The sequence below is a fragment of the Colias croceus genome, chromosome 19 (genome assembly GCF_905220415.1).
Source record: "Colias croceus chromosome 19, ilColCroc2.1".
Taxonomy (NCBI): Eukaryota; Metazoa; Arthropoda; class Insecta; order Lepidoptera; family Pieridae; genus Colias; species Colias croceus.
In genome coordinates this window covers 107,263-129,638 of record NC_059555.1, presented here as the reverse complement: position 1 = coordinate 129,638, position 22,376 = coordinate 107,263, and the positions used below count along the sequence as shown (strand labels likewise).

The window sequence follows — 22,376 nt, the reverse complement described above, 5'->3', positions numbered from 1 at the left end:
ACACGACACTTCATACACGATACTTCAAACACGACACTTCATACACGACACTTCATATACGACACTTCAAACACGACACTTAACACCCGACACCACAAATTCGACACTTCATACACGACACTTCATACACGACCCTTCAAACACGACACTTCATACAAGACACTTCATATACGACACTTAACACCCGACACTTCATACACGACACTTTTAACACGACACTTCATATACGACACTTCATACACGACACTTCAAACACTACACTTAACACCCGACACTACAAAATCGACACTTTATACACGACACTTCAAAGATGACACTTAACAGTTAACACCCGACACCAAAAACACAACACTTCACACCCGACACTACAAACTCGACACTTCATATACGACACTTCAAACACGACACTTAACACCCGACACTAAAAAATCGACATACACGATACTTCGAACACGACACTACATACACGACACTTCATATACGACACTTCAAACACGACACTTAACACCCGACACTACAAAATCGACACTTCATAAACGACACTTCAAACACGACACTTCAAATACGACACTTCATACACGACACTACAAACTCGACACTTCATGTACGACACTTCAAACACGACACTTAACACCCGACACTACAAAATGACACTTCATACACGACACTTCATACACGACACTTCAAACACGACACTTCATATACGACAATTAACACCCGACACTTCATACACGACACTTTTAACACGACACTTCATATACGACACTTCATACACGACACTTCAAACTCGACACTTCATATACGACACTTCAAACACGACACTTAACACCCGACACTAAAAAATCGACACTTCATGTACGACACTTCAAACACGACACTTAACACCCGACACTACAAAATCGGCACTTCATATACGACACTTCATACACGACACTTCATACACGACACTTCAAATACTACACTTAACACCCGACACTACAAAATCGACACTTTATACACGACACTTCAAAGATGACACTTAACAGTTAACACCCGACACCAAAAACACAACACTTCACACCCGACACTACAAACTCGACACTTCATATACGACACTTTAAACACGACACTTAACACCCGACACTAAAAAATCGACACTTCATACATGACACTTCATACACGATACTTCAAACACGACACTACATACACGACACTTTAAACACGACACTTAACACCCGACACTAAAAAATCGACACTTCATACACGACACTTCATACACGATACTTCAAACACGACACTACATACACGACACTTCATATACGACACTTCAAACACGACACTTAACACCCGACACCACAAATTCGACACTTCATACACGACACTTCATACACGACACTTCAAACACGACACTTCATACACGACACTTCAAATACTACACTTAACACCCGACACTACAAAATCGACACTTTATACACGACACTTCATACACGACACTTCAAACACGACACTTCATACACGACACTTCATACACGACACTACAAACTCGACACTTCATGTACGACACTTTAAACACGACACTTAACACCCGACACTAAAAAATCGACACTTCATACACGACACTTCATACACGATACTTCAAACACGACACTACATACACGACACTTCATATACGACACTTCAAACACGACACTTCATGTACGACACTTCAAACACGACACTTAACACCCGACACTACAAACTCGACACTTCATGTACGACACTTCATACACGACACTTCAAACACGACACTAAAAAATCGACACTTCATACACGACACTTCATACACGATACTTCAAACACGACACTACAAACTCGACACTTCATGTACGACACTTCATACACGACACTTCATATACGACACTCAACACCCGACACTTCATACACGACACTTCATACACGACACTTCATACACGACACTTCAAACACGACACTTCATACACGACACTTCAAACACGACACTTCATACACGACACTTCATATACGACACTTCATACACGACACTAAAAAATCGACACTTCATACACGACACTTCATACACGATACTTCAAACACGACACTACAAACTCGACACTTCATGTACGACACTTCAAACACGACACTTAACACCCGACACTACAAAATCGGCACTTCAAACACGACACTTCATACACGACACTTCATATATGACACTTAACACCCGACACTTCATACACGACACTTTTAACACGACACTTCATATACGACACTTCATACACGACACTTCAAACACGACACTTAACACCCGACACTACAAAATCGACACTTCATAAACGACACTTCAAACACGACACTTCAAACACGACACTTAACACCCGACACCAAAAACACAACACTTCACACCCAACACTACAAACTCGACACTTCATGTACGACACTTCAAACACGACACTTAACACCCGACATAACAAAGTCGACACTTCATACACGACACTTCAAACACGACACTTCATACACGACACTTCATACACGACACTTCAAACACGACACTTCATACACGACACTTCATACACGACACTTCATACACGACACTTCAAACACGACACTTCATATACGACACCACAAATTCGACATTTCATACACGACACTTCAAACACGACACTTAACACCCGACACTACAAAATCGACACTTCAAAGATGACACTTAACACCCGACACCAAAAACACGACACTTCATACACGACACTTCAAACACGACACTTCATACACGACACTTCAAACACGACACTTCATACACGACACTTCATACACGACACTTCATATACGACACCACAAATTCGACATTTCATACACGACACTTCATACACGACTCTTCAAACACGACACTTCATACACGACACTTCAAACACGACACTTCATATACGACATTTCATACACGACACTTCAAACACGACACTTAACACCTGACACTACAAAATCGACACTTCATATACGACACTTCAAACACGACACTTAACACCCGACACTAAAAATCGACACTTCATACACGACACTTCATACACGACACTTCAAACACGACACTACATACACGACACTTCATATACGACACTTCAAACACGACACTTAACACCCGACACTACAAAATCGACACTTCATAAACGACACTTCAAACACGACACTTCATACACGACACTTCATACACGACACTTCATACACGACACTTCATACACGACACTTCATACACGACACTTCATACACGACACTTCATACACGACACTTCATACACGACACTTCATACACGACACTTCATACACGACACTTCAAACACGACACTTCACACCCGTGACCCGACACTTCAAACACGACACTTCATATACGACACTTCATACACGACACTTCATATACGACACTTCAAACGCGACACTTTACACGCGACACTACATTTTTTTTTTATGCTGCGATAGGGGAGCTCTTGGCCACGATCTCGCCTGATGGTAAGCTGAGATGTGGCGATGGAGCGTGCTTCCCTAGAATGTACCTGTTCACTCTCCTCTTGATCTATCTAATATATTGTAAAAAAAATGTAAAGGAATGAATGGTTTTTTTTAATCGACTTCAAAAAAAGGAGGAGGTTATCAATTCGGCCGGTATATTTTTTTTTCTAGGTATGTACACCGATTACTCCGAGGTTTCTGAACCGATTTACGTGATTCTTTTTTTGTTCGATGCGGGATGGTGTCGAATTGATCCCATAAAAATTTTATTCGGATAGGCCCAGTAGTTTTTATTTTATGAGAATTTTTGTCTGTAGGTATTTGTAAATTTTGCAAGTGCAAGTTTGAAGTCGGTTGTTTTTAACGCAGTTATCACTTGTTATTTTATGTGTTTGTAGTTATATGTGTATAATGTATATATGTATTATTGTGCGTATTAATGTAAATACAATAAAACCTTTTTGTATGAATAATTTTTTTTTACGAGTTTTGTACAATGAACTAAAAAAAATTGCTCACCCTGATTTCAAGCTATCTTAGAATTATATTATTATATTATTATTATCACTAGAATTACTTATTTATTGCAAAGTAATTTATGACTAAGATATTTTTATATATTAGCTCTTTTCATAACGATTCGAACGATATTAGTTAACACAAAGTAGCTCCCTACAAAATTTTAGAGATATCGTCATTTTAATAACTCGCGCCGTTCTCGCGCGGACCACCCAGAATGGCCTCCACGGATGCGCGAAACCATGCAAAATGGCCACCACAGCAGAAAGGAAATTGTTGATTTGAGTTGGGTTTTTTAAAACATTTTTTATTTTGGCTGCAAAATTTTTCTCCCTTATATAAAATGTTGTAAACTTGTTGTAAACTATCGGATGATAAAATAAAAAAAATCATGCATATTCCCTATTGACACCCTTTTTACGTATAGCGCCCGGCAAACTTCTTGGCCAAAAAGTAGCATGGTGGGGGAAGTTTGCCCATCAAGTTTTAGTACATTTTCTTATTATGCGCAAGCTTTCCCCACCACGCTACTTTTTGGCCAAGAAAAACTTCACCCGGCAAACGCCGGGCGCTATTAATCGGTCCAGTAGTAACTTAATGATAGAGGTTCAGTAGTTATCTAGTTATACATACACCACACAATAGCATGGCCCAACGGCCATCTTTGCTACGTCATTAGCCATAGCTTCCCCTCCATACCCCTTTTTTTTCTAGGAAGTGACTACCGCATTTTTTGTGTTCAGAAAAACATGTCGATATCAGTAGTCCGTATGGCGGAGGTAAGTCCCACGAAAATCGTTATTTAAAGACTTTTTTACAAAATGGGTCTCAAATTTGATGTTCTCCAATGTCTTGACCAGTCTTGACTCTTGATGAATATGTCTGTGGTCAACCCTAATATAAACATTATATATGAGACTTTGAATGCTTTAATCTTTACGTTGCCGATTAATTGTTAAAGAACATCCATTAATCGTTTTTAAATTATATCCAACCGTTTTTGAACATTGCTCAATGTTTTGTTCCATGATTGTTGAAAAAAACCAGCAAGTGTGTGGAAGCCTTAGATCATTACTTACGTACGTGATGTAAGATGGAAGCACGAGAAAACCCTTATAAGTAGAAAACCTTATCATCGATAAAACGTTAAGTAGATAAATGTACATTCGCGGTAAGTTCATGGTGGGCATTACACCGAACATAGTTCAGTTTAACCACAAGTTTAACATATTAAGTTAAACTGAACTATGTTAAATATTATAGTATAAATATTATTTAAACTATATATTTTATTTTGCAAGTAGTTACCTTAACACTACCCTAATGAAATTAAAGACTTTTTAACGGATTTTAAACGCGATTTATTCATTATTATATTATTTTCCCGACGTTTCGAACACTTTACAGCGAGCGTGGTCACGGGGAGACTGAGATGTTATACGTCGCGTTTAAAATCCGTTAAAAAGTACCTATTTAATTTCTAAAGATTTCTAAATGAATACTCGCGTAAAATCAAACACTAGAAAATACTACCCTAATGGTTTGGATTCCGCTCTAAAAGTTATTTTTTTTAATTCTTACTTTAAAAATTTTGTACTGACTGTGAATTCTCATTTTTTTATTGTATTTTAAACACAATTTTAAAATACTATTTTTCTTAATTTTTTATGTATATTTTGAAATATTATTTTTCTTATTTTTTTATCTGTGGACAATTGTCATCCATCAGATATGCAGTTATATGGCAACAATTTGATCAACGGAAGCCGCCATTTATATGACGTCATGGGCGGAGTTTAGTTGAAGATCGAATTCGGATTCGGTTGGCGGGCGCGGCCATCTTGGTGAATAAGTGACCTGGCGATTTGGATTTAGTTAGTGAAAAATCAGTTGTAATCCACAATGTCGGAAAGGGAAGATAATGTGTATAAGGCTAAATTGGCCGAACAGGCCGAGCGTTATGATGGTAAGCATTTATTTTTGTTGAACTCTAAATTATTAGGACATAAAATTCCATCGTATTTTCGCCGACAGTTGAAAGATGATTTACCGATAGTTACGAAAACTTCACCTATAATCGGTTTGTAAACGATGAAATAAGTATTTATCGAACTTAAAATAGCAATCATGCATTCAAATTTTGAGATATATTGTACATACTATGAATCAATGGCATTCGTTAGGCTTGGTCAACGATCGATGCGTCATCCGCCGGTGGGATGCCCTTTATAAAATTCTATTCCAGGGAATAATGTAGGGACCTTAGGAAACTACAACTTTTACTGGATGTAGAAATACACAACTTTATAATTTCAATTGCATGCCATCTCTATCTGCTGGTGGAAATCGTAAGTTGAGAAATCGATGAAACAAAAAGTAATCTTTTTTCCAAAGAGACAAAACTCGATCGATGTCATTGAGTTCAGTGAAGCGTAGCGTACCTTGGACAATTATTAGATAGAGGTGTAGGAATGTTCTAGATTGGAGGGCTAGTGTCGAAAGGTCGGCAACCTGTCTCGGGGTTTCACCCATTGTTAACCATAATGCACTTGTGAATGTCACTACTATCACATACTCATCAGTTGTGATAAAAACCACTATTCTTTAACTTTTATTTCAACTTTCGCTCCATTTCATTTAAGAAACTGTTTCACGTACTACTTTCCATTCATAATATAATATATTTGCATTTTAATTATTATTTTAAATAAATAACTTACATTGGTGGGTGGAAAAAGATCCAAATTTACTTTACTGAGTCATATTGCTGAACTTATTTCATCATCGTTTCGCTAGGTTACTGATACTACTAATATATTATAGATTTACATAAATGATGACTGCCATAACCTTTAGTGATAAGAGGTAATTAGGTATGCATTTCTATTTATTAAAAAAATATTTACATTAAGTTTTTAGATACTGTGTGTAACAAAGACAGTGACGATAAATAAATGTTTGCAGAAATGGTTCAGGCAATGAAGAATGTCGCCTCGTGCAACGTATCAGACAATGAGCTCACAGTAGAGGAGAGGAACCTCCTCTCCGTTGCATATAAGAATGTCATAGGAGCCCGCCGAGCCTCCTGGAGAATCATATCATCCATTGAACAGAAAGAAGAGACAAAAGTATGTTCTAGTTTTTAGACAGCTAAATATATAAAGTTAATTCACAAATGTGAAGGTTTAAGAGTCTGATAAACTCAAGTTTATATAAGTAATATGATTAATGTGTTCATTAAGTCACTAGTGAATATGTGAAATGATCATACTACTACTACTACTACATATCTGACTATTTTTTTTTAATAAAATTAAGCTGCAAAAGTTTGATTTTCTGCTAAGAAAAATATATGGAAACTTTTCTTCAATAGTTGTCCTTGTCCAAAAATAGATTAATATTAATGAACAACCCTTATTGGTGATGGAAAGGTTAAACTTTCGTGACTTCTACAAAATTGCACATGCAAATAGGGTGTGGTCCATGACATGCTGTAGCCTATTTTCAGGCTGATTCTTAGTTAATTATTCCTAATCCCATTAGAGCAGAATACTAAATAGGCCACATGGAACTTGGAGGAACAATGTGTTTGTTCTTGTGGGAATTGTGAACTCCCTCCTCTGTCAAGTTCACACTTACATGCATGTTACTTTATTAACTTATTTGATATTTCCCGCCCACAATTATAATATTTAAGGTTAACATGTTTATAAGCTTGATTATATTATAATGGATTAGAAACTAAATTTAAATTTGATATTCAAAGATTCATGAAATGATGATAATATTTTGTAACACTAATTGTCCTGCTTAGTTGGTAAGAGCAGCTAACTTTTAATTAACTCATTTTACATATTCCATTTCAGTTAGATTATTATTGAAATGAATCATAAGTTAAGCAGATACATGATTGCTTCAGCATTGTGAATTATCATAGAATAAGTTGTCATGAGTGACAATGATGACTAACTCACTGGGGACTTGTGTAAGAGCTGGGCCCAACGTGTAGCCTTGTTGCTATACTAAATACTAATGAACACTGACCATATTGAGAGTTTGGAAAGCTTATGACATATTGGGATTTTATCTGTACTAAATAAAACCTGGCTTATTATTTTTAAAATTAAAACAATTTCAATTCTGCAACATTTGGATGTTTGAAATTAATAAATTAGAAGCAAAAATATCTTCTAATTCTATTTTATTTAAAACAGTTATAAATCTTATTTTCTATGAATATGATATACCTATTACCTAGGTAATTGATATTAAATAACATATTAATGTGTAGTTATGTTAAAGGTCATTACACTCCTCTTGATAAGCTTTATTATTGAAAAATGTTGTTTTAGGTTAATCATTTTCATAACAAAATGGCCTGTGATAAAGGAAAAACGAATTATTGTAATAATTTTTGTACTTGCATATACGATTCATGACGTATAAAAGGAACATCTGTTGAATTAAGTCTGTTGAAATCAAATAGATTAAATATTTTTGATGCAGAGAATTAAAAAGACGAGATACCTAATTGAATTTTAAAATACATTCATTAATTTCACATTCGCCGCGTTCGTCTAACGTAGTGCAGTCGCAAAAGTGTTAAATTAGTATGAATTAACCCATTGAGGCCCGATCGGGCCACGACACAATAGATTTTCTATTGTCTGTGATTCCGGGGGCTGAGTTATTAACTCAATAAATAACAAAAAATGAGCATAAAAAACAGTTCATATCTAGAGTTCAACTTTTTTCTTTTCATTGAGAAAAAAGTTGAACGCTAGATATGTTTGTACTCAAGCATATTTTGCGAAAAGTACTGATCACAAATATAAGTCAAGGCCATAACGAATGCTCGCTCGATTTACATATTGATTAGTTAATTTTCTCCAATTAACCGCTCTTTGCCATATAGGCGAAAACGTATAATTAACACTCAGGTGAAAACACCAACCTCATTTGGTTTGGCTCAATTAGTTGCAATGAGAATCTTGATAACCTCGCGTCTGAGGATTATCTTCGTTAGAACAATATTTGCACGATTGAAGCAACACTAGGCACCGTTTAAAGCAACACCCAATTAGGTACATATTTTGTTCTGCACAATTATACTCAGATTCGAAAGAGTATCGCTAAATATTTCGCGCGCTCATTAATTAACATTGCTTATTATAGAACGATATAGAAGGCGTACCCATATCCATAGTGTAGATTGTATGAAATGCGTCAATTTGATTCATTCACATTTGTACAAGTTTCGTGAGAAAATCAATTCGTAAGAACCTCGACCATAAAACGCTTGTATCGCGTGCCGCACCCTTTCAGTAGTAAAGCCGATAGTACCCAAATCGGCTCATTGTAACGGTGACTGATAGCCAAAATTGTATGAATCCATGAATACATAATGCTGTGAAGTGACCTACTTACCCTAATTAGTAAACCGTGATGTGACGGGCAGACGACACAAGGCGGTTTCTTTTAGATAGGGAGGCGAGGTAGCTAAATGGCGTAATTAAACGGCGCCGTCGAGACTTATCAAAATCGATAGATAAAATAATTTCGAAAAGAAAAGCTTCTATGGTAAAAACCATTTTAGCGGTGGGTTTGGCGTGTACGGATTTTCAAAAATGTAAAAAAAAATAGTTACTTGGGCATTCTCGAGCGCGTCAGATATTCATACTACGTATGCCCCAAGTGCCTCTGATAACAACGGTATACTAATCTGCCGGTTTGCGTGGTGGGGCTAGGCATATTAATTCGTCAAAAATGCACACAAAAAAAAATTTACTCGAGCGCGTCAGATTTTCGGAAGGGGTGTTAAGTAGGCCCCAAGGAAGCTCCCCTTAAAAAAACTGACGATTTCGGCGTGACGATAAGTTACGATGAATTTTTGAAAATGCAGAAAAAAAAAGTCCTTTTGAAATACTCGAGCGCGTCAGATTTTCATAGGGGAGGTTTATCTCGGTCTCCTGAAAGCATATTTTCTTAATCTGACAAAAATGTTGGTGGGTTCTCTTAATCTGACCGAAAAAGGTTTGAGAGTTTCTTTTTTTTAATCATCGTTATTTCATATCAATTTTTCTTAACACCCTCAGTTTTCGAGATATACTCAAAAAACCGGGAGTTTGAGTTTTTATGATGCTTCAAGTCAAAAAGTTTTAACTTTGGACAAAAATGTAAAGAGACCTTTTTTGTGTAAAATAAAATTACCTTTTTTGTTTATTCAAACTTTTTTTTTTTTGTAAAATGTATCGTTCGCGACTTATATACTGCAACGCGTTTTTCGGAAGACGAAATGGCTCCTCCAGACTTCCGGTCACGCGGAAACCGGCAGATTTTGTATTTTTAGTAAGTTTTAGATTATATTCTTCAAAATAAAAATAAAAACAATCGCGCTCGAGAATGCCGGATTAACGTTTTTTTTTTTACAAGTTCGCGACCCTATAACTTGGCGGCGTCAAGGACTTATCGTCAGATTAGTTAAATTTAGTCTTAAAACACTAAAATCAACCCCCAATATCTTAATCTGACGCGCTCGAGTATTTCAGACTATCGATTTTTTTTTACTAATCTGATCGTCTATCCTGGGCGCGCGTCACTACTTAAAGAGCTAAATAGTTAACAAGGTTGTTCTATTAGGTCTAAGGTATCTCTCATATCTTAAACTGCCACGCTCGAGTATTGCAGAAAATTCCCCTCTTCGCCTCCCTATCTATTTGCTGTGAAATTTCGTATAATGTTCATTGATAAAGTTTTATGTTTACTTTCATTTTAGTTTACTCGACGAATATTTTATGAATGATCAACATTTAAAACAAACTGCGTGAATAATATACTGATGAAGGTCCATGATCAATTAGCTGAACAATAAAAAGCTCTTCAAATTATTTTTTTTTTTTGTTATTTTATCATCGGCCCTAAAGCCCATTTCAATTAGGTAATTTTGCCCGGCCCATACCTAACAATTATAACGTCACTGTTCATTATTATAACTGCCGCTTTTTAATTAATATTTTTTAATGAAAGGGTTGATATTTAACCGACTTCAAAAAAAAGGAGGAGGTTATCAATTTGGCCGGTTTTTTTTTTTTTTTTTTTTATGTATGTACACCGATTACTCCGAGGTTTCTGAACCGATTTACGTGATTCTTTGAAGTGCAAGTTTGAAGTCGGTTGTTTTTAACGCAGTTATCACTTGTTACATTAAAAACTAGTCTACGTTATTGCTAAACATCAATTATTATTAGCATACGATCTTTGTTTACAAGTCTTCTTAAAAGCACGCAAAGAGTAGTCGTAAGTGTAGCGCCCTCGTGCGGTGAGCGCGTGAGGTGCAGGTCGGTAACGGTGCGCGGCGTGTTGCAGGGCGCGGAGGACAAGCTGAACATGATCCGCGCGTACCGCAGCCAGGTGGAGAAGGAGCTGCGCGACATCTGCTCCGACATCCTCGGCGTGCTCGACAAGCACCTCATACCCAGCTCGCAGACCGGCGAGTCCAAGGTCTTCTACTACAAAATGAAGGTAAACTATACGCATTACACACACACACACACACACACACACACACACACACACACACACACACACACGAACACACTCCATACGCATGTTTCGGATGATGGGAGTGAGATGATTTTGAGATCAAATTGAGTGGAATGTATCAAAGTCTTGAATAATGCAATTTTATCGCATTATTTTTATTATTATTAGTTGTATTGAGTAGGCTAGCAACGTAGCTGTGGATTTGCGTATAATCCATATCTCCACGCCGCCGATCGTAAAACTAGATTATGACATCAATATGTCTTTTGACAATAATTGTATTCACACTGCATTCCATTAAATCCTAGTGTAACATGCGCTTAATATCTATACTAATATTATAAAGAGGAAAAGTTTGTAATTATGTATGTATGGTTTTCACGCATAAACCTCTCAACCGATTTTGATGAAATTTGGCACAGACAATCTTTATTTATTTATTTATTTATATTTGGGAAACAAACAATACAATATATCTTATACATAAGAGATAACAAACTATACACTAAAAATTTAAGTTCTTTAAAAAAATACACATTCAGTCACAAACAGTCTACTTGAAGATACAAATAAATATAGAAATAACAAGCATGAATACAATTTAAATATCACAGTTACTATTGCATTTATTTCGAACTTTGGTTTTGTACGATTTGAATTTTTCGTAAAATAAATCAAGGTCACTAAAATTATTATTATAATTATGACAAACACGGTATAAATATGTATTTCTAGCAAACTTAGATTTAAATTTAGGTAATGCAAATAGGGCTTTGTCACGAGAGCATAAACGGGGACATCGTAAAAGTAAATTACTCAAAAGAAAGGAAGAATCTACGTCATTATTAATTATCTTGTATAAGTATACCTGATCTCGTTCATGTCGACGGTTTATTAAAGGGATTATCGCGGGAGTGGGACCTCTCTGATTAGCACTTTTATAATTCAAATGTTTGATAAATTTATTTTGGACATGTTCAATATTATTTATATAGATATTGTATTGCGGATTCCAGGCTGCAGATGCATACTCCAAAATAGATCGAACGAACGAATTATACAGAAGAATCAAAGTTGAACATTGGTTAAATTCCCTACCAACTCTTAAAACAAACCCTGAGAAAGAACATAGGCTACCTTTTATTGCGAAATATGTACCACGGGCGAAGCCGGGGCGAGCCGCTAGTATATAGAGCAGTTTAATTCTATTTAAATCAATGTCTAATTTAAACTGAAAAAAATGAATCAATTTCATTTTAAAAACTAGATTCATTCAAGTTTGATAGCTCATTTAGTTGAACTGAATTGAGTATGAACTACATAATAATTATGTCAATGAAATATGATATTGTATTCGGTTTTATGCTATTTATACTTCAGTTCCCTTGCTTTACAACTCTGGTATGTGTATCACGCGTTTATTATTCTTATTTATTGGATCATTCACTGTTTCTAATAAACAATTCCAAGCAGATACACATTTTCATTTTCGATGAGCAATACTTCCGCTGCTTATTGTATGGGCTGTTTAAGGAAGTGCCCCAATGAAGTTTCTTGCCCTCACTACAAAACTTTACATTCTAAAATATCTTTACAATTTTACTTAGTTTGGTAGAGTATTATTGATGATCTACATTATTACGTAGTAGTTTGTCGTGCCTTATACACAAATACGCCACACACAGTAAGTTTACTTGGCCCTTCCGACGTTGAATCTTGATCAGGGTCACAACTCGCTATCAAGTCGCGTACGTTGGCATCGGCGTTATGTAAATATACCGTCAATGTGTAGTATCTTTGGCTTGAATGAGCTAACGTAGCTACAGTGAGGTTAGGAGGCAATCATTGTGGAAAACGTTTTATAAGCCGATACAGAGTCGGTTTCTGTATAATTTACAATATCCACTCGGTTGTTGCGTCAGTACTTATTGAATCCGCGGATCTTCCCACCTCGGTTCCTTCCATTCGCGATAAATGACATGTACGAGGTGGCTGATACAATTTGCCGAGTGGAAAGTGAGCGACCGTGGGCGGCTCTGACGTGCGCGGGAATTATTTCCAGGAGCTGCACATTACACGATCTTTCATGACTCTTAAATTAATTACGCGAATTACACGTTTCCTCATTAAATGCAACGCTATAAATTTATTAGATTAACTTTGTAGGCGACGTATAAAAATTAAAACGCTACTCGTACGTAATAAATTCGTTTCTATCAATACCACAATCAAATTATTTCACTACCATTTAATTTACGTCGTACACTGGATAGAATGTCGTTAATTGACCTTGGTTGACGAAAACTGCGCAGGTTTTTTTTTTGATCCGTTCCTTATGTGGCGACTACAGTTTACATTACATATTGTGTCATTGTGACGTATGCTGTTTTGCTTATTATAAGTGTGACGCCATTAGAGCGAAAGTGCTACATGGTATTAGTTTGACTGAAATATATAATGAGATGCCATTGACTAGAGGAATATATTTATTCAACGGATATTCCACTGTTAAATTGTAAATTCTATGAATTGAATTCAATTCCTTCTTACTAAAAGCAGCCATTGCAATAAATCCCGAACAAGTTTAGCACATTGTGAAAATTTGGACGGATATTAAAAAAGTTTTATGATGTCATTTGGCATTTGGTATGAAAGATTGCAAGATACGCATAATGCATTCTATACGGCTGTGGCTAACACACAATATTTTAGTGTATGTATTTTATCATACGTATTTATTACACACAACAAGTATTTAAATATTTTATTTCATATTTATATTCGTATTTAATTATAACACAAACATTCATTACACAAAATCACAAGAAATACAGACATACATTACACTCATACAAAATAATTATAATATTTATTATTTTATGACATAGTCGCGGTATTTGCGTAGTATGCGTGCCGCGACTAAATTATCACGGATCCAGCGGGTAGATCGTAATATTTTGCATTCAAGTTTCTTAACAATTTAAAACTAACAGTTCGATCTTAGCTATTGAATACGCTCATTGTCAGTTTCTTTTTGTTCTTGTATTTTCATGTCCAAAGTGTTGCTTGTATATGATAATTGTCTCTCTCCTTCTATGTGGAGTAATAAACGTTAAAACTGTGAGTGTGTGGTTATTTGTGCATCACCAAAAGGTACTGTACCTAGTGTTATTAATACCTATCCATTATCACGCACCCCACAAACTGGTGACCCCGACGTGATCTGACCATAAATTGGTGACCCCTCTGAACACTATATATATACGAACTATGTCTAGTGCAAGCGATTACGACAACGCTGATCGAGTAAATACTCAAGCGCGAAGGTGCGTCAAAATGGCGGAACGACCGTCGCACGTGTTGCTCGCCCAGCAACCATCCGTTAATTTAAGAATCCCACCTTTTTGGCCTGAAAAACCCGCAATATGGTTTGCACAAGTTGAAGGACAATTCGCTATAATGAACATAACTGACAATACTACAAAATTTTATCACATATTGGCCACATTGGACCGGCAGTATGCGGCCGAGGTCGAAGACATCCTTACCGGCCCCGCTGATTATAATAAATTGAAATCAGAGTTAATAAAAAGATTGTCCGTGTCCAGAGAAAATAAAGTGAAACAGCTGTTGATGCACGAGCAGCAAGGACTACGTAAGCCGTCCCATTTTCTGCGGCATTTGCAGCACCTGGCGGGTCCCAAAATCCCAGAAGATTTTTTGAAAACAATCTGGACCAGCCGGTTACCTGCTGGATTGCAGCCGATCGTTGCGTCACAACCTACGCTGTCCCTGGACGCCCTGGCTGAGCTGGCTGACCGCGTGTATGAAATCGCGGCTCCCACTACTCATGATGCGGCGACTTCTTCATCATCTTCAGCAACGGACGACTTAGCACGCCAGGTGGTGGAGCTGACGCGCCAGGCGAGCGCGCTATCCGCCCAAGTAAGCAGTTCCCGACCCGGTCCCCGTGTGCGCAGAGATCCCTCTCCCCAACGTCGTCAACGTGTTTCTTCTCGACGGTCCCACTCTAATTACCGGCGTTATCCTATCTGCTGGTATCATAACAAACATGGCACAAAGGCTAACAGATGCATTAAGCCATGCGACTTCAAGGCATCGCACGACACGAAACGCGTACGACAGTCAGTGATGGCGACTAACGCCTGTCCCATTTCCCCTGGTCGTCTTTTCATAACAGACCCCACTCTAAATGTTGAATATCTAATAGATACTGGTAGTGATATTTGTGTTTTCCCTATAACTGCTGTGTCTGAAAAACGATGTAAAACTAATTACCAACTGTGTGCTGCCAATGGTTCCGTCATCGATACTTACGGTTACATTCAATTAAACCTTAACTTAGGCTTACGTCGCGTATTTCCATGGCGTTTTGTTGTAGCTGACGTCACTAAAGCTATTATTGGCGTAGATTTTCTTTCACACTACGGAATTATTGTTGACGTAAGTAAGAAACAATTGATCGATGGCTTAACCAATGTCAGCAGCTCAGCAAATAAATGTAATTCAATTTATTGTAATATTTCTAGTGTTAAGGTTGTAACTGGTGGTGATACTAACTATCATAAAATTTTAGCGCAATACCCAGAACTAACACGCCCCGCTGGTACTCCAGGTATTGTCAAACACAACACTACACACCACATTCGCACAACTCCTGGCCCTCCCGTTTCCTGTTCCCCTAGGCGCCTGGCTCCTGACAAACTCAAAATAGCAAAGCAGGAATTCGAGGCTATGATAGCCAACGGAACAGCCCGTCCATCTGACAGCCCGTGGTCGTCTCCGCTTCACCTCGCATCGAAGAAGGACAATGGATGGCGTCCATGCGGTGACTACAGACTTCTCAACGCAAGAACGATACCAGATAAGTATCCAATCAGGCACATACAGGACTTTTCACACTGTCTGTCTGGTTGTACTATATTTTCTGTCATCGATTTAGTTAAGGCGTACAATCAGATTCCTGTTTCTGAAAGCGATATCCCGAAAACAGCGATCACCACACCCTTCGGTTTGTACGAATTTCCTTTTATGACCTTCGGACTTCGCAACGCAGGTCAAACTTTTCAGAGATTTGTCGATGAATTGACGCGAGGCCTAGATTTCTGTTATCCGTATCTCGACGACTTCCTGATATTCAGCAGATCAGCACAAGAGCACGAAGACCATCTGCGCCAACTCTTTACCCGTATGAGAGATTATGGTGTTCTTATAAACACAGCCAAGTGCGTCTTCGGCGCTCCTAAGGTAACATTTCTAGGCTACGAAATCTCTGAAAAGGGAACCAAACCTTTGGACAGCAAGGTGCAAGCCATCGCCGATTTTCCTGTCCCAAGAACTGTTCGAGAGCTTCGAAGATTCTTGGGCATGGTCAATTTCTACCGACGTTTCTTGCCCAATGCTGCCCAAATTCAAGCACCATTAAACGCCTTGCTTGTAGGTTCTATTAAAGGTTCTCATCCCGTGGTCATAGAAGGAAATTCGCTGCAGTCATTCCAGGACTGTAAGAAAAGCCTTTGCGAAGCAGCCCTGCTTGCTCATCCTGCCAGTGAAGCTAAATTAGGACTCGTCACTGACGCTTCAGATACAGCGATAGGTGGAGTCCTACAACAGCTTAAGGATGATGATTGGCAGCCGCTCGCATTCTTCTCGCGCAAGCTGAGCCCGTCACAGATAAAATACTCACCATACGATCGAGAGCTCCTTGCCATCTACGAGAGCATACGGTACTTCCGACACATGCTGGAGGCTAATCATTTCACGATCTATACTGACCACAAGCCGTTATGTTACGCTTTCCACGAGAGGAAAAGTAACTGCACGCCGCGTCAGTATAGACATCTCGACTACATCTCGCAGTTCACAACCGACATACAGCACATATCAGGTGCAAACAACGTCGTCGCTGATACTCTATCACGCGTATGTGAACTGCAGAGGCCTGTCGATTTAGAAGAGATGGCAAGGTTACAAGCTTCAGATCCCGAGCTCACTGCGCATCTCAAAGGCGAATCATCTCTTCGTCTAAAACGGATGAATGTACCTGGAAGTCGTACTCCACTGTACTGCGACGTCAGTACACCGACTCCCAGACCTTTCGTCCCTACACAACTGCGTCAGCAGGTTTTCAATTGTCTGCACTCATTAAGCCACCCAGGCGCAAATTCTTCAGCCAAGCTCGTTGCACAGAGGTTTGTCTGGCCTTTAATGCGGAAGGACTGCCGCGAATGGTCTAAGGCATGTTTGACCTGTCAGCGCTCGAAGGTAAACAGGCATGTCGCGTCACCTATCGGTACGCTCGCTTTACCTTCAGCACGATTCAAACATGTCCATATAGACCTAATCGGCCCTTTACCACCTTGCGGTGATTATCGGTATTGCCTAACAGCCGTCGATCGCTTCACGCGATGGCCGGAAGCTGTACCACTTACCGACATCACCGCAGAAACTGTCGCGAAAGCTTTTGTGTCCTGCTGGGTAGCCCGTTATGGTTGTCCAACCGACGTCGTTACCGACCGCGGTGCACAATTTCAATCGGCCCTATTCCAGCAGCTCGCTAAGTCTATCGGTTTTGATCACCGTAAGACAACGGCATATCACCCGCAGTGCAACGGCTTGGTGGAGCGCTTCCACAGACAATTGAAAGCTGCAATTACCTGTCACGCTGACGCAAACTGGGTGGAAACACTACCCCTCGTGCTTCTCGGCATAAGAAGTGCTGTGAAAGAGGATCTGCACTCTTCCTCAGCTGAGCTGGTTTTCGGTGAACCACTTCGCCTACCAGGTGAATTTTTTGGTCACGACACCTCGTCTTACACTACTGATATCACCGACTTATCAACTCGGTTGACGAATTTCGCCAGGCATATTCGCCCCGTACCAACACAACATCATGGCAAGAAAAAAATATTTATCTACAAAGATTTAGCCACATGTAGTCACGTATTCCTTAGGGAAGACGCACTGCGTGGCTCCTTACAACCCGCATATTCAGGACCATACGAGGTCATTTCAAGAGATCACAAATTCTTCAAAATTAAATTAAAAGGGAAGTCAACGACGGTAAGCATAGACCGCCTGAAGCCAGCCTATTTACTGTCGTCTTCTCCTGAAATCCTTCCTTCTCCCGCTATTCCACCTCCCAGTCCTCCCCTACCTCTTCCCAGTGCTCCCGTGGCATATACCACTCGCTCTGGGAGGAGAGTTCACTTCCCAGACTTTTATCGCCCTTAACCCGGTCTCTGGAGGGGAGTGATGTGGCTAACACACAATATTTTAGTGTATGTATTTTATCATACGTATTTATTACACACAACAAGTATTTAAATATTTTATTTCATATTTATATTCGTATTTAATTATAACACAAACATTCATTACACAAAATCACAAGAAATACAGACATACATTACACTCATACAAAATAATTATAATATTTATTATTTTATGACATAGTCGCGGTATTTGCGTAGTATGCGTGCCGCGACTAAATTATCACGGATCCAGCGGGTAGATCGTAATATTTTGCATTCAAGTTTCTTAACAATTTAAAACTAACAGTTCGATCTTAGCTATTGAATACGCTCATTGTCAGTTTCTTTTTGTTCTTGTATTTTCATGTCCAAAGTGTTGCTTGTATATGATAATTGTCTCTCTCCTTCTATGTGGAGTAATAAACGTTAAAACTGTGAGTGTGTGGTTATTTGTGCATCACCAAAAGGTACTGTACCTAGTGTTATTAATACCTATCCATTATCACGCACCCCACAACGGCGATCGTAACGGCGTAGCGCCGTACGTAGTATTGGCGTGTGATCGATTGCAGCCGGCTCTGCTGTCGGTGCTGGCAGCCGCCGCACTTACGTAAGCCACCGCCGACCACTGAACCTCCACTACGTTGCTACGGCTAATTCATTTGCCGCCTCTTCGGTATTCTTGTGTCGCGAGTAGTAATCACGAGTTTGTAATTTGTATTATAAACATACAAATTTAACTGATTGCAGAACTTGATATGCTGAATACATTATTTGAATATACATGTAACTTAGGACATGCCACAATCCACTAGGCTAAAAAGGTTAATTAAGTATACATAATTGATTCCTGAATAAAAATACGACAATTTATACTGATTTTTTTAATTACCTATTCTTATATTCTATTATAATAGATGACACAGAATTTAATTAATATTTTAACATTTCATCAGACTTGGTTTTTCCTGAGTCATGTTGAATAATCAATTTGCTATGACTGGATATTTTGATGCATGTAACACAATAAAATCAATGTTACACTATACATATAGTTTCTAATTTATATTGTTAATTATAAATGTGTTATTTTTATGAATTACTTTTGAGGTTTTTAATTATGAAGTAAGAAAAAAGGGGTTATACTTTTAGTTATATCCGGTCTGTATCAAATTCAAAGTTTATGTTGTCACATTGCAAACAAACTCGCCTTTTTCTGTTCGTCTATTTGGCCATTGTAATGAGTCATTGTTGCATAATATTTAATTACATTGGATATACTGTGTAGTATTTACTATATAGTGAAATCGCACGACATAGAGAATGCAATGTGATTGTGTGTTGTAGGGTGACTACCACCGGTACCTGGCGGAGTTCGCGACGGGCAACGACCGCAAGGAGGCGGCGGAGAACTCGCTGGTGGCGTACAAGGCCGCCTCCGACATCGCCATGACCGAGCTCCCGCCCACGCACCCCATCCGCCTCGGCCTCGCGCTCAACTTCTCCGTGAGTACCACTTGCAGTTACAACATAAATTCTCTTTGCAATTTGCATACGCAACATTGACATGCCCTTATAAGGATGTACCATACGCCGGCAAACGGACGTGGGAACGCGGTGTTTGTTGGCCTGAGCCATCAGATGTTTGAGTTGTTAATCAGCGGGCCGCGTCACTGGGTGATGTCACCGCGCCGCCAGAATGCGTAGCGGCGTCTCGCGAGAGATAGCCGGTGATTACCCGCGCGCCTGGCCCCGCGCCAACCGCCGCTTCCTCATACTGACCCGATAATGTATACCTCGACACGTTCTCGTCTCGGCAAATAGATATCGCCGAGATAAACACGATGTGGTATGCAAGTAATGGAATCAAGTTGGTTTATTTTTGTTCCGTGCGCAGGTGTTCTACTACGAGATCCTGAACAGCCCGGACCGCGCGTGCCGGCTGGCCAAGGCCGCGTTCGACGACGCGATCGCGGAGCTGGACACGCTGTCGGAGGAGAGCTACAAGGACTCGACGCTGATCATGCAGCTGCTGCGCGACAACCTGACGCTGTGGACGTCGGACATGCAGGGCGACGGCGAGGCGGAGGGCGAGCCCAAGGAGCCGGCGCCCGACGCCGACGACCAGGACGTGTCGTAAGCGCGCCCCGCCCCGCAGACGCGACGTTACGTGTGCCCATAGATTCACATCGAGACGTTCGTTCCGGTACTTTGGTATTGCATTTTATGTACGTCGGTGAGAATGTATTTTCTTAACGTTAACTCGATCTCTACCGTTGATTAGCTTCCCCGCTCCCGTAGCGTTCGTTAGTCTCCTCTCCGGGGCGGGCTCTCGGCGGCCGCTCTCCGAACTGTAAATTTTCTAAGTATTTTGTACCGCGTCCGCGAGCGTCCGGCCGCGGCTCCGTTAGCACAAAGGCGTCGTGCCCGCATCGCATTACAAACGTTTGGAGTATTCACACTTGGATCGCTTTAATTACTTACGAGTATTGTGATAGAGATTTGTATATTTAATTTATTTTATAATTTCGCATATTTGTCGAGAATATCATCGTGTAGCGCTATACATGTTATCTGTACGATTTTTACAGGACGAAAACGGTAGTTGTAAAGTTGTGCTAGGTTAAGGTTTAGCACTCGGTGAATAATTTATTTGCGACGTAGAGCCCGAAACATTCCATCTCGTATGCGCTATGTGCTATCCGTGGCGAGTGCGTGCCCGAGTAAGATATTAGCGTTATTTTTATTTGAATTTGTAATATTGCATATATTTTTGTTAATTTATCCACAAAAAATACTGATGCAGTTAGCCTTAGTGTTATGCAATATTGATTTATGTCCTACCAACTACTGAAAATTTATTGTAAATGACAGTGTAAATCTAATAATAAAATTCAAAAGTCCACAGTGTAGTTTTATTGCCTTGTCCTCGCGTGCTGTGTACAGTGAGCTCGTACTAACGTTCACTTCAAGTGGTGTGACTGATCGATCTACATAAAATATGATTAAACGATCGCTTGTATGACACTTTGTAATTTGTATTTACTCACCCCAGTCGTAACTATTAAATGTAGTGTACATGAGCCATCCCAAAGAGAATATTATGTACTAAAGGTCAAGCAATTAGTGACTGTTTTAAGTTTTAACATTTACAAAACAATAATAATAAAAACACTTTTCACAAAATCTTTTTATTGTGAAGAAAATAAATACAGAATTTGTTTATTGTAACAACACAATCAAGTAGGTAACGATGACGCCCATAACCTGTAACAATAAATGCTTCTGTATTGTTAACTATAGTCCTTTTCAGCTAGGATGATTCCTGTGACACTTCATTGTGTTCCGAATTACGTATTTTATGTTTAAAAAGCAAAAATAATTTTAATACATAATATTTTTATTTCAAGGCGGCATTAATACCAAAAATATAAAAATTAAACATCTTAAGCTACTAAAACAAAAACAGTATTGTTTAGTTTAATATAACGAAAAATAAAATAAAATAACACAAAAAAATAATACCTACGCAATTCGTGTACATGAAATCGAACGTTGAAAAATTATAGAGTTG

The 22,376-nt window shown here is 38.9% G+C and overlaps 1 protein-coding gene across 1 annotated transcript; it reads left to right on the top strand.

Annotated features, from left to right (window-relative positions):
- Nucleotides 1–5,754: 5,754 nt before the first annotated feature.
- On the top strand, nucleotides 5,755–21,707 carry LOC123700095 (14-3-3 protein epsilon). The gene is made up of 5 exons (XM_045647218.1): nucleotides 5,755–5,952; nucleotides 6,951–7,114; nucleotides 11,352–11,507; nucleotides 20,150–20,308; nucleotides 20,700–21,707. Exons 1-5 carry the CDS (start codon nucleotides 5,889–5,891, stop codon nucleotides 20,940–20,942), a joined length of 786 nt encoding a protein of 261 aa, XP_045503174.1. The 5' UTR covers nucleotides 5,755–5,888; the 3' UTR covers nucleotides 20,943–21,707.
- Nucleotides 21,708–22,376: the final 669 nt, after the last annotated feature.